Raw genomic sequence first — 14361 nt, 5'->3', positions numbered from 1 at the left:
AAGAAAACCTGCCAGCAAAAAATACAAATAAGAACTATTCAAAAACCCATATATATTAATCAACTTGAGTGCCAAATTTGTTCGATCACATTTTAATCTGATACCCAAAATTGCTTTGTGCAAGAGCTAAAATATTTGATAAGTTTCTGGAAGGGCAGAAAGTCATCTTGTTGGTTAATCTGTAAAACCTCAAATTTCCATTATCGAGCAGAACATCTTAGTTGGGGTCACCTCATTTCAATCAACAGCTGCAATGTGAAATCTTTCAATGGAAATTTTCCACTAAATAAATGGGAATTGAAATATCTCTACTAAATAAATGATTTCATCATAATAACACGAGGCATAAGCCTTAAAACACATTGGAGAAAACTCTTTAAAAAAACAGGATGTTGTGAACTTTCCCTTTTTAAAAAGTAAATCTACTGGAGTTAACCTTTCGAGAGGGCATAGCACAATTGCACGTGCATTGCTTGAACGACGAAATAAATTTTAGTTTAGACAGAAAACAAGTTTAGGCATTGTTAAAGCTTTCAGTGGCATTCGACGATGTGAACAGTGTGTGTCTTGCCTACAATCTCTTGTTACGTTTTCCCGCCAATTTGATTTGGCTTCGTTCTATACAAGAGCTCAACTTGGCTACAGTTTCAAAAAACTAGTTAACAAACAAAAGATATTCTCACCTCACATTTCTCTTTTCACTGACATAATTCACTTATTTTCTTCTGGCAATCAAACTTAGAGTTTTTTTTAGACCGATTGAAACCTGAATTCGTTAACTTTCGAGCTTTTGGACGAAGCACGTTTGCCCCGCACATTTCTTTCTGATTTCATTTCGTTTCATTTAGGTCTCACGTCTGCTTTCTAGTACCGAAAAGTAGGTCAGTCCTCCACCAATAGATGGACACTATAAAAAGGCTGAGAGCCCTTAAGAATGATGACATTTGAGCAGACGATTGTAGGAGTGTTGTTGTGGGAAAAAGTCTCTCTACCGTCTGCAGAGCACGTTTGAATCTGTGAAGAATGAAACCGGCGGATGTATATATTGTTAGTGCTACAAGAACCCCTATTGGTGAGCATAGGATATCATCAATTAAAGTTTTGTGGTTTCCTGATGTTTGACTTGTTGTACTATCATGACTTTAGGATCCTTTTGTGGGAAACTCTCTTCATTTCGGGGTAGCGAATTGGGGTCCATCGTTATCCAAGATGCGTTGAAACGATGTTCTGTTAACCCGGAAGATGTTTCGGAAGTTATTATGGGGCAGGTAGCTTCATCCTATCCCATATTCTCAGTTGCTGAGCTGAAATAATCTAAGATTGAGTTGTATTTATAGATTCTGACTGCATTAGAGGGGCAGAATCCTGCCCGTCAAGCTGCCTGCAATGCAGGCATACCCTACGCCGTACCAGCATACACTGTTAATATGCTTTGTGGTTCCGGCCTTAAGTAAAAACTAACTATATCCCAATGTGAACACCAAAATTTTAATGGGGTCATTTCTTAAACTAGGGCAGTCATGTTAGCTTCTCAGTCCATACAACTAGGTACCTCATCAGTAGTAGTATGTGGAGGGCAAGAGTCCATGAGCCGTGTTCCTCATGCCATCCTCATGAGGCCAGGAATTAAAATGGGCAACGGAACATTAAACGATACCATGATTCATGATGGCCTCACTGATGCTTTCAACCATTATCATATGGGAGTTACAGGTACAGAATGAAGCTAATTTATTAGTTAAGTGTTGTGATTAACTTTCTTTTTCATGCAGCGGAAAATATTGCCAAACAGTACCAAATATCTCGTCAACAGCAAGATGAGTATGCTGTGCAGTCACAGCAACGGACAGAGGAAGCCAAAAAAGCCAACAGATATCAAGCAGAAATAGTACCCGTCACAGTCAAAGATCGCAAGGGTGATATTATAGTTAAAGAAGACGAGTTTCCGAGACCCGACACCAGCCTAGCATCTCTTTCGAAGCTCCGACCGGCGTTTGCAACTGTAAGATCCCAATAAGAAAAAAGTCTAGATCTCTTTAACGATTATCTACATTTTAGCAGGATGGTACGGTAACGGCCGGCAATTCTTCAGGTTTAAATGACGGGGCTGCAGCTCTTGTTGTCGTGTCAGCATCCGAAATGGAAAAACGCTCACTGAAACCCCTCGCCCGCATTGTTTCTTATAGTCAAATAGGCCTCGACCCATCGGTCATGGGGTTGGGTCCAGTTCAAGCGGTTCGCGAGGCCGTCGCCAAAGCCGAATGGACTTTGGATAGCGTCGATTTGTTCGAGTTGAACGAAGCCTTCGCTGCTCAGGCCGTGTCTGTGATACACCAGCTGGGTATCGACCCAAACAAGAGCAACGTAAATGGTGGCGCAATCGCGCTGGGTCATCCTGTCGGAGCATCCGGCGCACGAGTCCTTGTCTCGCTAGTTCACTCAATGGTCGATCGACAAGCACAACGAGGAGTTGCAGCGTTGTGCGTCGGCGGTGGCATGGGAGTTGCCATGTGTATCGAACGCTGTTGATTTTCATCAGACGAAATCTCGCACCTAGTGCCATGACTCTTAGCTAGTTGAATTTCCATTTAGAGCTTTAAAACTTTCTTTTTTTTGTTTTCAGAAACACAAACAAATACATTGTTGAATTTACCTATTGTTACGCATGATTGTCATTTGAATGCCGTTTGAGGCTTTTGAATGAAAAAAAGCAACAGCGCATCTTGTGGCATCAAGGTCATTCAGCTGTGATAATCTGCTCAAAAGAACAGTTGGCCTGTATCTTTTGCTTGACTTGAGCAAGACAAATGGCACAGAAGAAAGGTTTACCTTGCCGAATGCGATACTCCCTTTGCCTTCTTTAGAAACGTCAGACCATATCGAGCTATATTCTTTGAAATATGATTTAAAAGATCATTAAAAAAGGGCATACGTGGACGATGAGTCATTTTTTACTGCCCGAACCCCAACGAATGTCGATCCCGGAAAAGAGGCGGCTCTTCGTTCAAGGGCAACTAATCCGATTTATTAGCGCGTGAATAGTTGACGGGGTGACCTCTGCTTAAACTCCGTATGCTAATTACATTTCCTCTAAAACAAATGAAAAAGATTAGACGGTCAGCTAAACGACATACATTGCGTAAAAGGCGATGTGAACCAGTTTGCTTTTTCTCCGTTATTGTCCTTTTTTTCTTTGAACTAGCGGGTTCTTCACAAAAACAAAGGTTTAAATCTGATTAGAATTGCTAATCAGGTTCTCTAACAGTTTGTATTTGAGAACCAGTTGAACGGTCTTTGTTCTGGCGAGCTTCGGAATTTGACATCCATCAGATTTGGTCCACGACAAAAATTTTACAATTATTTCAATAAATAAATTTAAAAAAGGGAGCATAAATTATGTTAGTCAAGCGGTTATTCAAACGATTTAACGATAATAATCGTCTGTTTCTGGGTATACGATGTAATACATCGGTTGTTGTTCAGCCAGCCATTTTTGGTAATACAATTCTTCGAGAATAGCGTCTGCTGGTGAATGATCGTGTGAACCACTTCGTGACTGGATTTGGGCAATCTCCTTTTCGGGAATGGGCAGTTGCTGCGAGAATTGTTCAGCTACGTCGACCAGCAATCGAAAAGCCGATTGCAAATCTTGACTCGCTTCTTCCTGGTCGTCTATGTCATCGTCGACCTTCGACCGAGCTCGGTATTCTTTAGCCACTTGAAGATGATGAAGGAAACTGTTGTAGAGTCGATCAAAAGAGATTGAATACGCGTCGTGATTGGAGTCATCCACCGTCGCTCGTTGATACTCTAAAGCCGAATCATCGACTTCGTCTTGATAATAAAACGGCTCCGGTTGTTCATCTTGAATTTCGGGCTTCTCTTCAATTTCAGCTTGAGGTTTGGCATTTCCGTACATCTGATTGGCGTATTCCATGAGCATGGCGTTGAGATACGACGAGGCTTCGTCTTGGCTCTGAACTTGATCCCATTGATTGATGTTATCCAGGACGCCTAAAGACAATGGATCGATAGCGGCGTCGACAATGACAGCGTCGTCAGTATAAATCTCGTCTTTCGTTGCGTTTTCCTCGGGTTGCACGTCAAACATGGAAGGATCAATCTCCAAAATCATTTCTTGAGCGTCATGTTGCGACAGAGGGACGTCTTGAATAATAACCCCTTGAGCACTTTCTTCAACATCGGGGATGGATTCGATATTTGCAACGTCTTCATTGACGACCTGTTGAACCGGTTCCACTTCCTTCATCGCCTCTAATGACGCAGCTTGTGATTGGCTGTTATCTTGCTGCGTCTCAAGCTGAGCTGGAACATTGACAACCAATTCTTGCGCAACAATTAACTGGTCTGGTTTCACCTCTTCCGTGTTAGTTTGGACTTTGTCTTGACTATCGGCTTGCTGCACGATCGGGTCGGATACGGCTGGAATTTTCACGTCATCCGCAACTATGACTACGCTCGGTTTCGATTTACCAATTTCACTTGGCAGCTCTGCTTTGCTCGTCTCTGCAACAGGTTCCCCTGGAGCCACGACGTCATGGGTCACGACTTCCTTATCCGTTTTCACTTGATCAGCTTGCATTTTGACGCCATCTTTTTGGACGGCAGCATCAGCTTGCGGCGTAGCTTGGACGCTATCTTTTTGGACGGGAGCATCAGCTTGCGACGTAGCTTGGACGCTGCCTTTTTGGACGGCAGCAGCAGCTTGTGATGTACCTTGGGCGCTATCTTCTTGGACGGGAACATCAGCTGCAACTGGAATTTCAATGACAACAGCATCCACTCCAACTTCTTTCGTTGGTTGAACACCTTCGGGTTTCTTTTGCGAAGGGGATTGGGCTACGACCGTGTCCTTTTGGACGACTGGTTTCAGTTCAGATTTCGATTTCGAAAGGGATTTGATACTTAAACGCGGTCTGTAACCATTTTCATCAGCAGTGTAATCTACTTGATAGATTTTATCGTCATTGACCCAACTGAAAATGAACCACAAATTAGCCTTTCATTTCAAATTATTAGTATTTAATTTATTTACCTGTAGGAACCGCTAACACCTTTTCCTGGTTGGCCCTGTTCGAAACGCGTGTGCGTGTCTGTTTTATAATCGATCACAACGGCATCCGAAGAATCTGCGAGCGGAAACGCGTGCGTAAACGAGCATAAACAGCTCACCACAAGCAAGCACTGAAAAAGATGTTTGACAACAGTTAAAACAGACATTCGTTTAAAAAAAATAAATATATACTCACCACGCGAGGAATCATTTTATTGAATGCTCTGTTAGTCCTAGACGATTGGGCGCGGCAGAAGAGACTGGTCCGTGTTCCAACGATGCAGCTCGTTTTTTGTCCTGTTCAAAAAGAAGAGATGCGCACAGAAAGACACATTTTTTGTCTGTGTGTGTATAGCTGGCGGCGGGAATTAGTTTAGCATCGCTACAGAGCTGCGTCATGAAAGGTGGGTGAACGAACTCAATTGACTCTTGACTCGCCTATTTTGTTTTGGCTGCTGGACATTCTGAAATAAGGAAGGGTGTTCGTAGGTCGACCTTACCTTGACCATGAAAAATCAGAACAAAACGTGTTTTCCTTTGAAACAATCATTTTGGCAATATCGGTTAGTTGGGAAACGACTTTGTTATTGGATTATTGGTTTCAAATAAATTCACAAAGTTTTTTGTGTCTGTATAAAAACTTGTTCCATCAGCTTTAGTGCGAGTGGCAGTAGGGGGCAAAGATGTTCCATCGACGTGCCAAGAATACTAATGCACCGACTCAAATGCTCAACGTACGTTGAGAAATAAACGCAAAAGAAGGCAGAGCAATTTCCCCGTGCCAAACGACTAAAGACGGATGTTTAAAGTACTTCTTAGGTAATTACATGTTGTTTTGTTTAGGATAAGCTTACCGTCATTATCATTCCGAATCTTCGTTAATGTAGAAGAGACGAGACAGTCGAAAGGAAATTGTTGTACAAAGTCAAAGAACTCGTCCCACAATCACATTCTTCTGGGAAAAGAATACAATTAAACATTTATACTTCAAAAAATGTTACCAAAGTTTTGACTACACAACAATGTAAAGAATTTGTTTCAAACGTTATGTTTTCAAAGCAACTCTACACCCAAGACATGGATAAATACCTTTTAAACTCGTCTTTGCTGTGTTTTTAGCGGCAAATTCCCTACCATATAAGGGCTTTTACATTAACAGTTTTTTTTTTGTTGTTTTTCTTAAATAAATTTTAAAAAACAAACAAAGGGTAAACATACCGGGTTTTTGACAGGCGGCATCCATCTACTGGTAATATTTTCACTGGGATGCTTTTAAGAAAAAATAAAAGCTCAAACGTTTTTCTCCTTCGGGCTCTGTGGGCGTGCGAGAATCATTAAACTGAGGACGCAGCAGGTCCTAAAGGTAAATAAACTTATTACCTGGTAAAGTAATGGTCCATTATGAAGAGCGGCGTCATGTGTTTTTCCCTTTTTAACACTTGTAGACAATGAAAAGGGCTTTAAAAAGAAAAAGGAAAGCCAAATTGCGGGATAAGAGAGCCACAACATTAGAATAGCAAAGCTGTTCCAGCCTTCGTAGTATAGCAGGGATGCTGGTATGACGCAAAAAGAATGTTGTGCATTTCATTATCTCTGCAGTAGCCACTGCTGTTTTAATTCATTTTGCATAAGGTTCGTAATTATGCATAGATTGATTTCACGGAAGAGAAGAGGAATACTTGCTTTCCAATAGCCGACAGGACTTTGACGTTGAACATTTGATAACGGCCCTCAATTTGCAGTAGCTTGCACGCACGTTTCTCAGCAGGGATCAATCACGTTAGGCGTGTCTATTAAACACGGTACGATGGACGTTTAGGTTGGGCGGATTTTGACATCAAGCCAAAGTAACGCCCCTTTTCTTCTCGCCATTAATCAGCCATAGCGTTCGTGACTGAGATTTCACCTGGATAAGCAGATTTGTTCAACGAATGAAACGCGTCCCGCGTAACGCTCCGTGCACAAACTAGGGACGCGTGAAGGATACTAACAGAAATGTTTGATGTTTACCTAGTGGAAACTTGAAAAGCGACAGCCTGTAGCGACGTTTAGCGGTGATTAAACCAGTCACTGAATGATGAGCAAAACGGCAATATCTATCGGGAGTATGTCACGAGGTTTCTAGTGCACTTACCAAATGAAAATAAAAATTAAATAAGCAAATGATAACGACCAACTTTGGTCGGACAGACCAAGATGATTCAGGTAAAACGGTCTCGTACCTGTTCCAGGATTGACCACGAATGGAAAGCAATGTTGAACAGATCTAGGGCGTGCTGAGTGGCATTTTATTGCCATTAGAGTGTTGTCCTAATAACGGCAAAATCCGATCCATTACTCCATGTTTATCGGCTCGCTGGGATATCAGATAAATCCAGTGATTGTTATGCGTGTGTTCCAGTGGATAATAAAATGACTTACATATTCCAATAGCACATCTAACGTGCCATCGTTTAAACCGACACGGTTCTGAATATCATCTGCAACGTAATTCGAATTCATCCAAACATTTTCACCTTTCCAGTTTACGTTGCAATCATAGATGTGAATTAGGATGAAGCTTTTTACAGCGACTTTCACGTCATCAGACTCGGCTTTTGACCTAAGCTGGACAGGACTGTCCCTTTGTTGGATGACAAGATCAGGTTTAACTGGAACACGAGTTGATTGACTATGGTATCCGAGGCGGCTTCTGTCAATGATTACACGTCGTCCATTTCCCTTCTCGGGTGTAGGTTTCATGACGGGCGATGTTCTGTCCAGCGATTGGCTTCAGATTTTGGGATACATGATTCGAATAATTAAGCCTGGTTTCCTAACAGCTTCTGTCGGCCCACTTGTCTATTTAGTCAATGTTGCTGCCATTCATTCAACTGAAAATCAAAAGAATACAAAAGATAATCAATTTACTTACCTCGTATCCCGTTGTGAGCTTCGGCTAACCGTTTACCAAAATTGGACATGAATCAGTTTTCTATTCCAACATAACCGGAAACCTAAGAAAAAATGGGAGGAATAATTAAGTAAAGGCGCATCATAAGCATTAAATTAATACTCACCTTTTTCGATTTGTGAATGAAGACACAACGAGAATTGCAAGTCATCTAGGCTGGGATACGGTAGTTGGCTCTTCTTTTCCTGCTCCTGGATATTCTGTTTGAATAAGAAATAGCGATTAGAAGGAATGAATTATACACAGAGTGTGACGTCAGCACATACATGACTCCTCAAGAAGAATTCGAACTCCGATTAGACCGAAAAAAAAAATAGGATTACAAACAAATACACCCAAAAATAAGGATAAACCTTGTTTCAAGGCTGCCAAACAATTTGCGCACTAGTTTCGTGTCTAGAGCAACTAGATCAAGTTCCAAAACCTGTGTAGAAAATGCTAACATACCACTACCGTTCAACAAGCTATTGATAAAACAATCACTGCCAAACGATCCACCTTAAACTTCTAAATAGCTTTATCGTTTCCTTAAAAGTATAACTGCATCGAAGTTCATATCGTGAATGGGGAGTGATGACAAGATACTGACGTAAAACACTGTCGTCTAAATTCATACAGCAACGAAACAGACAAACAAAAGATAAAAGAAATGTTCTAACATTCAAGCCTACGCATTAGGTCTTTGGGCAAGAGCTATCAAAGCTCGTCTATCTTGAGCGATGAATACCCGGGCCATATAAGGACAATTAATTATATGCAACAATATTTTTAGACAACAAGCGAATAGTACCTCTGAATAGGAGTGTTCGTCTGCCAATGTTTACATTCGGATGCTTTTAAGAAATCGCGACGTTCTTTTGTTTTACTTTCGGTTTCGAGCGTGTAAACAGTAAGAGCAAGGACGAAAGGATGGACGTAAATCTACTGGGCATTAGAATAACAAAGACGACGTGAAGAATTTTATTTCTTTTGCCCAAAATTTTGCAGTTGTAAAATCCCAAATAGCAAGAGCGCTGGAAGCGGATATTGCGACGCGGATGAGCATCAAGGCTAAACAAATTACAGCAGGGAACGTCTAAATTCGTGCGGAATCTGAAGACGTTAGACCGCATCTTCTCGTTTCTTTTTCACACTGACAGTCAAGGTTGTTTTTAATTAAATTCCTGTTATAAAATATAAATTGAAAGAGTGTCACGCTAACGTGAAGTCGCACTGCAAAATAGTAAGTGGTGCAACCATAAAAATCGATACATCTAAATATCTAACTTGATCATACGAATGATTAGCACAAGAATTTGGATTGAGGGGAGAAAAGAAAGGACATGGGGGGGGGGGGGGACTCATTACTATGCGGAAGACGAATCCGGCCACGAGCAGCGACCGGGCCTGTGACCTTCAGATTGCATCTCGAAAGAAGATTTGTTTAAAATCTTGAAGAAGAAAAAAAATGGAAGACGGGCAATATTTTAAATTCAAAATAGTGGAGCGGGGGCTGTCTTGTACAGGTTAGTTGCTAGCGCCCACCCCTCACCATTGTGTCCACTTGTCCGGAAGGTGTGGCTGCTCTTCTAAATTTTCTCCTCCAATCGAAAGTGATATGACTTTGTGTGTATTCTTTTGTTTTAACTTGTCATTGGGACGACCCCAACTCGAGACCAGTATAAAAAGAAGGACGCTTCAAAAAGGGGGCCAGAGACTGTTCTTCCCAGTAGTTTAACAGCAGAAAGTGAAATGATTCGGGCGGTAAGTTGATAAAAAAAAACCATTCAGTTTTGTTTACAGCCCATAATTGCTTTACTTTGTTTCTCACAGGTAATTTTGATTTGCGTCATCGCAGCTGCGTCTTCCGCACCAACGAGTTACACGATTAATGTGGACGGACCAGAAGGCCGTCACGTTCAAATGGGAGAGCCCGGCAAATCCGTCTCGGGTTATTACACGTAAGTTGGTTACTCTCATCTTACATTGTTTTGAATAGAAGAAAAATCGAAATTCGCTTTAAAAAAAAATTCTAGTTCGCGGAGTTTAGACGGTTTGATGGAATACAAGACGACGTACGAAGCGGACGAGAAAGGCTATCGTGCCACAGGAGATCATTTGCCCGTCCCGTCCGTCCCTGTTTTTCGATCGCTGGAAACCGCCCCCGGTTATGTTTTTAAATACGACGCTCCCGGAAGTCACAGCCACTACATGATGGGAGAGCCGGGCAAATCCGTCCAAGGATCTTTCACGTATAAATTTACTTCAACGTCAATTTTTTTTTAAAACATACTAATTCTAGATTTGAATTGGCTTCTTAAAGTTATACTGATAGCGAAGGAAGATCTCGGCGAGTTGACTACGAAGCCGATGAAAATGGCTACCGCGTTAAACCCACCCAAGAAGAGGAAAAACCGATTGAAATCAGTAGCCAAAGTGATGCTGAAGTCGTTCAAGCTTCTGCTGTAGTTGCTGCCGTACCTATTCAGGAGACTCCCGTCGCATCGACTGCTGAAATTGCGGCTGAACCTGTTCCCGCCTCTCAAACTGCGGCTGAAGCCATTCCGGTTGTCGATGATACAGTAGCTAAAACTGTGGTCGAACCAAGCCCAGATGTCGCTGCTGCTCGTGTCGATGAAACAGCTGTACCCGAACCTGTTGCCGAACCCGAACCTGAGCCTGTCGCCGAACCCGTTGCCGAACCTATTGCCGAACCCGTTCCCGAACCTGCACCTGAACCCGTTCCCGAACCCGTTGCTGAACCCGTTGCTGAACCCGTTCCCGAACCCGCAGCTGAGCCCGTTGCCGAACCCGCAGCTGAACCCGTTCCCGAACCCGCAGCTGAACCCGTTGCCGAACCCGCAGCTGAACCTGTTGCCGAACCCGTACCTGTAGCCGTCCAGTCGTCGGCCGTGGTTGAAAGTGAAGCGAAATCCCGTTCGCCAGCAGTCTACGCTGTGCCCATTTCTTTGTCCAGCGCGGCTTACTACAGACTTCCGGCCACATTCGTCCACCCCGCCTATAATTACGGTGGCCCATACGTTTACGGCTATAACGTGGCTTATCATCCGACAGGAGGCAGTTACGTTTACGCGATTTAAATTCAACTCCATTACGTCTCCCCCTTTCTTTCTTTACTTTTCTGAATGTAATCGAATTCATTTTCCCCTCGTCATTTCCGACTGCCCAATTGATTTCGTCTTTTTATTATCTTCTTTTCTCGCATCGCCGAATGAAAATCTCTCTTCATTGTTTTTTTTTTTGCTACTGTTACGAACAAAACAAAATAAACGAATTAAATAAAAAATATGATCGTGGTTTAACTACTTTCTTTGTTTTTGTACGGAAGCGAAACAAAGAGAAAAATGGTAAGGTGAAATCGTTAGCCGAGAAAGGTGCGATGCGATTAGAATCGGATTTTCTAGAGGACTGACACGCGCGGCTAACCCAGATTCAAAAACGATTCAAAATTCAAAAAAAGTGTTGTTGTGAACCCAACAAGGATTGAACATTTTCTCCTAGTTTTCGTCAACGCCTCTTCACCAATGCCGAATGCCCTAGACGAAGATGTTAAAACTGTCTGACTTTCAAGCAATTGTAAAACAAAAAAAAAACGCCACACAAAAATCATCAGCATTCAACCGAAAGGCTATATAACTGAAAGAGAAAGACTCGACTTGCAACAGTCTATAAAGTGAGTTGGCAGCGGTAGCATCGAGCATCCGCAAAAAAGAAAAGCGGGAAGAACAACAAGGATGTGTTTTTTCAAGGTACGGCCAAGTGTTTCGTGTCGGCGTGTGTTTGGCTACCTTGATGATGAGTGTTTTTTCTTTCCCTTTCACCTTTCGCTTTTTTGTGGGTGTCTTATAATCTTCTTCTTTGTAGTTGATGGCCTTCGCGTGTTTTGTGGTGGCGGCGGAAGCATCCGATCTCCCCGCGGGGAGGAACCCGGTAGAAGATGCTGGCAACTACACCGTTTTGTATGACGGCCCAGCAGGAAGACACGTCCAATCCGGTGAACCGGGAAGAGCCGTGAAAGGCTTCTACACGCAAGTGCCATCTTTGCTATTTTAAAAGCTGTTTTGTTTGCATGTTTTTTAAATGCGCGTAAATTACGAGTTTGATGGATGGGGGGGGGGGGGGGATCAAAAGCTTCTTTCTCTCTCGAAAGCTCGGCCTGATTAACAGGAGAAAGTTAGACGGTGATGACGTTATCACACTCTCTAATGTCTTATTCATTTGTGCAACAGTTTCGTAGATTTTCGTGGAAGAAAACAAAAAGTTACTTACCAAGCCGACGAGAGAGGATACCGCGTGACGTCCACTGCCCTAGTCGCGGAGACTGAAGATGTTTCACCTACGACACGACGACCAAGAATCATAGAAAAGATTACACCCAAATTTCAAGCAGGGGTTTTGTTTACAAAGAAAATTAATGAACCCCAGAGAGGAGTCTTAAATTCAGGAATTTCTCCATCCTCAACAGAAGAATCCATTACGACAGAACCAAAGTCAATGATAGAAGAGCATAAGTTTGAAATCACAGACCACCCTGTCATTTCCACAACGTTTGAACAAGAGGCAACCAAAACTTTAGTGCCACCAGAATCGAAAGGTCAAATCAGGTTCAAAGAACCAAAAGTTTTACTGAACTATGACATTGCTTACAATTTGGGTTACCCTTTTGTGGCTGGGATCTACGTCTATGCTCTTTAGATCGTCATTTCTACATTTCGTTAAAATTTTCTTGTTGATTACTAAGGTTGTTTCCTACCAACTGTTTTACGATTACTCACCGGTGGGTGTCGTCCATTGTTGTTCGTTGCCTGTTGGAGCCATTCAACAACGACAAACTTTTCCTTGTTAATACAGTTGAAATCTGCGTTGCAAAATGTCGATTTATATTTTACTTCGAGGTTTAATGCAAGGAGAATGTAATATATCTCTCATCACCTGCTCAGAAATGAATCAGGACCTGATTTTCATGCGAAAAAGCAAGAAAATAAAACTGGCGGGACTTGAAACAGACGTAACACCACATGGTAGAAAAAGGGGCACATGACAGTACACGAACAGAGCCATCTACTGGTGAAGTTTCAAATTTAATTAATTTAAACTTCTTTTTGCTTGATTCACTTCATGTTTCAGTGTCGTCGAACAAACAATTGCAAAGCGGGAAAAAGTTCTTCTGTTGATATGTTTTGCTTTCGGATGACCTGGGCGGAATAACAACTCAGAGGCAGAACAGTATTAATCACTGATTCGAGATAATGATCGAAAGGTTTATTGAAATTTTGTTGTTGAATTTTTCTGCTTCGTTTTAGCAATTCCAAAACTGTTTCTCCGGCTTCGTTTGGGTGATCAACATGGCATCCGGAATCCAACAGGAGTCTAGTAAGAGCCACATAATTTATGCTAACGATTGAATTATGTTCTGCTCCATCTTGATTGTCCCAGGTATTTGTAAGCCAATGTTCAAATGGGTTCTTTGCCAGCAAGCAGTGAAGTGGTGTATTGCCTTGGCTATCAGTTGCATTGGGATCTTCTCCAGCATCCAAGAACAATTGAACAAATTTGTTGTAATTGGGTTCTTTCTGATGGCAAACATAGCTGAGATGACAAGCTTCATGGAGAAGATTTGGCCTGAAAGTTTCTGATTCTTGATAAAGATGAACATAAATGAAGAGACGCTGTTTAAATTGCTGACATTCCTCTTGACTAAATAGGGAGAAGCTGTGAAACATGACTGTGTAATAATCAAGTACCCATCTTGCCATTTTTCTGGCAAGGGTAGGAAGAATTCTTTTTTTAGCTGGCCATGGCTTGGTGCACAACTTGTGCATTTGTTGACAAACCAAGTCAAACACAAACGTCATATCGCGAAAAGACAACCCGTAATCAGGAACTGTCATTCTCAGGCATTCAAATAAAGTCCGTGAAAGGCACATGGCTTCTTCAGTGAGACGGAAATCCTGCCTTCTAATATGCAAATTTGGATTGCTTTTTTCATACCATACTTTTAGTAACTTTAATGTATACATTATTGCTTTTGATAGATGTTGAAGCTCGTCTCTAGTTTGATGTTGAAACTGACGTGGGGATGGCAAGACAGTCAAAGAGTAATAAGCAAACTGGGAAATGATAAACATATTAGGGAAGAGCTGCAGATCGATCAGGATTCGTTGACTGGCGATGAGTGCTTGTTCTACTACGAATCGTCGATCGAATACCGTCTCATGTCTGGCCATTCGCTCCATTTGTTCCAATGCCATCACTTCTGACGTGCTGTCCATAAACTGAAAAACAGGAACCTGCGATTCTTCAGCGTCGGCAGTAGAGCTACTGAGTGTCACGG

General features: G+C 42.1%; 5 protein-coding genes across 6 annotated transcripts in view; 4 read left to right on the top strand and 1 right to left on the bottom strand.

Moving 5' to 3' along the window:
- Positions 1–14361, top strand: part of LOC130688828 (uncharacterized) — a 43639-nt gene that overhangs the window by 20870 nt on the left and 8408 nt on the right. The gene's annotated exons all lie outside the window — the stretch shown is intronic.
- LOC130688819 (acetyl-CoA acetyltransferase, cytosolic-like) lies at positions 920–2652 on the top strand. 2 transcript variants are annotated; one of them, XM_057511824.1, is made up of 6 exons: positions 920–1072; positions 1147–1268; positions 1338–1450; positions 1514–1713; positions 1773–2002; positions 2062–2652. In XM_057511824.1, the coding sequence occupies exons 1-6, from the start codon at positions 1024–1026 to the stop codon at positions 2527–2529; spliced, it is 1182 nt and encodes a 393-aa protein (XP_057367807.1). In that variant the 5' UTR covers positions 920–1023; the 3' UTR covers positions 2530–2652. The 2 variants fall into 2 exon arrangements, with proteins under 2 accessions (XP_057367807.1, XP_057367806.1); XM_057511823.2 differs by having other exon boundaries at positions 921–1072; positions 2059–2652.
- On the bottom strand, positions 3250–6332 carry LOC130688817 (uncharacterized). Its single transcript, XM_057511821.2, has 4 exons — positions 6293–6332; positions 5271–5371; positions 5057–5205; positions 3250–4997 (listed from the first exon to the last, which is right to left on the bottom strand). The coding sequence occupies exons 1-4, from the start codon at positions 6315–6317 to the stop codon at positions 3425–3427; spliced, it is 1848 nt and encodes a 615-aa protein (XP_057367804.1). The 5' UTR covers positions 6318–6332; the 3' UTR covers positions 3250–3424.
- On the top strand, positions 9673–11223 carry LOC130688822 (cuticle protein-like). The gene is made up of 5 exons (XM_059497092.1): positions 9673–9770; positions 9840–9967; positions 10043–10258; positions 10330–10553; positions 10854–11223. The coding sequence occupies exons 1-5, from the start codon at positions 9759–9761 to the stop codon at positions 11105–11107; spliced, it is 834 nt and encodes a 277-aa protein (XP_059353075.1). The 5' UTR covers positions 9673–9758; the 3' UTR covers positions 11108–11223.
- Positions 11706–12888, top strand: LOC130688832 (uncharacterized). The gene is made up of 3 exons (XM_057511838.1): positions 11706–11776; positions 11892–12061; positions 12257–12888. The coding sequence occupies exons 1-3, from the start codon at positions 11762–11764 to the stop codon at positions 12720–12722; spliced, it is 651 nt and encodes a 216-aa protein (XP_057367821.1). The 5' UTR covers positions 11706–11761; the 3' UTR covers positions 12723–12888.

Source organism: Daphnia carinata, chromosome 9, assembly GCF_022539665.2.
Source record: "Daphnia carinata strain CSIRO-1 chromosome 9, CSIRO_AGI_Dcar_HiC_V3, whole genome shotgun sequence".
NCBI classification, from domain to species: domain Eukaryota; kingdom Metazoa; phylum Arthropoda; class Branchiopoda; order Diplostraca; family Daphniidae; genus Daphnia; species Daphnia carinata.
The sequence above is the reverse complement of the archived record's forward strand: the minus strand, read 5'-3'. Positions and strand labels throughout refer to the sequence as shown.

Bases quoted from the DNA above. Each gene is read 5' to 3' on its own strand.
- LOC130688819 (XM_057511823.2), top strand. From the start codon at position 1,024: ATGAAACCGGCGGATGTATATATTGTTAGTGCTACAAGAACCCCTATT. The intron at 1,269-1,337 runs GTAGCTTCATCC...TTGTATTTATAG, and splicing joins CGGAAGTTATTATGGGGCAG to ATTCTGACTGCATTAGAGGG. The intron at 1,714-1,772 runs GTACAGAATGAA...TTTTTCATGCAG, and splicing joins TTATCATATGGGAGTTACAG to CGGAAAATATTGCCAAACAG.
- LOC130688822 (XM_059497092.1), top strand. The intron at 9,968-10,042 runs GTAAGTTGGTTA...AAAAAATTCTAG, and splicing joins TCCGTCTCGGGTTATTACAC to TTCGCGGAGTTTAGACGGTT. The intron at 10,259-10,329 runs GTATAAATTTAC...GGCTTCTTAAAG, and splicing joins TCCGTCCAAGGATCTTTCAC to TTATACTGATAGCGAAGGAA.
- LOC130688817 (XM_057511821.2), bottom strand. From the start codon at position 6,317: ATGGATGCCGCCTGTCAAAAACCCG. The intron at 5,206-5,270 runs GTGAGTATATAT...CATCTTTTTCAG, and splicing joins ATAAAATGATTCCTCGCGTG to TGCTTGCTTGTGGTGAGCTG. The intron at 4,998-5,056 runs GTAAATAAATTA...GTTCATTTTCAG, and splicing joins GGTGTTAGCGGTTCCTACAG to TTGGGTCAATGACGATAAAA.
- LOC130688832 (XM_057511838.1), top strand. The intron at 12,062-12,256 runs GCCATCTTTGCT...TTTGTGCAACAG, and splicing joins AAAGGCTTCTACACGCAAGT to TTTCGTAGATTTTCGTGGAA.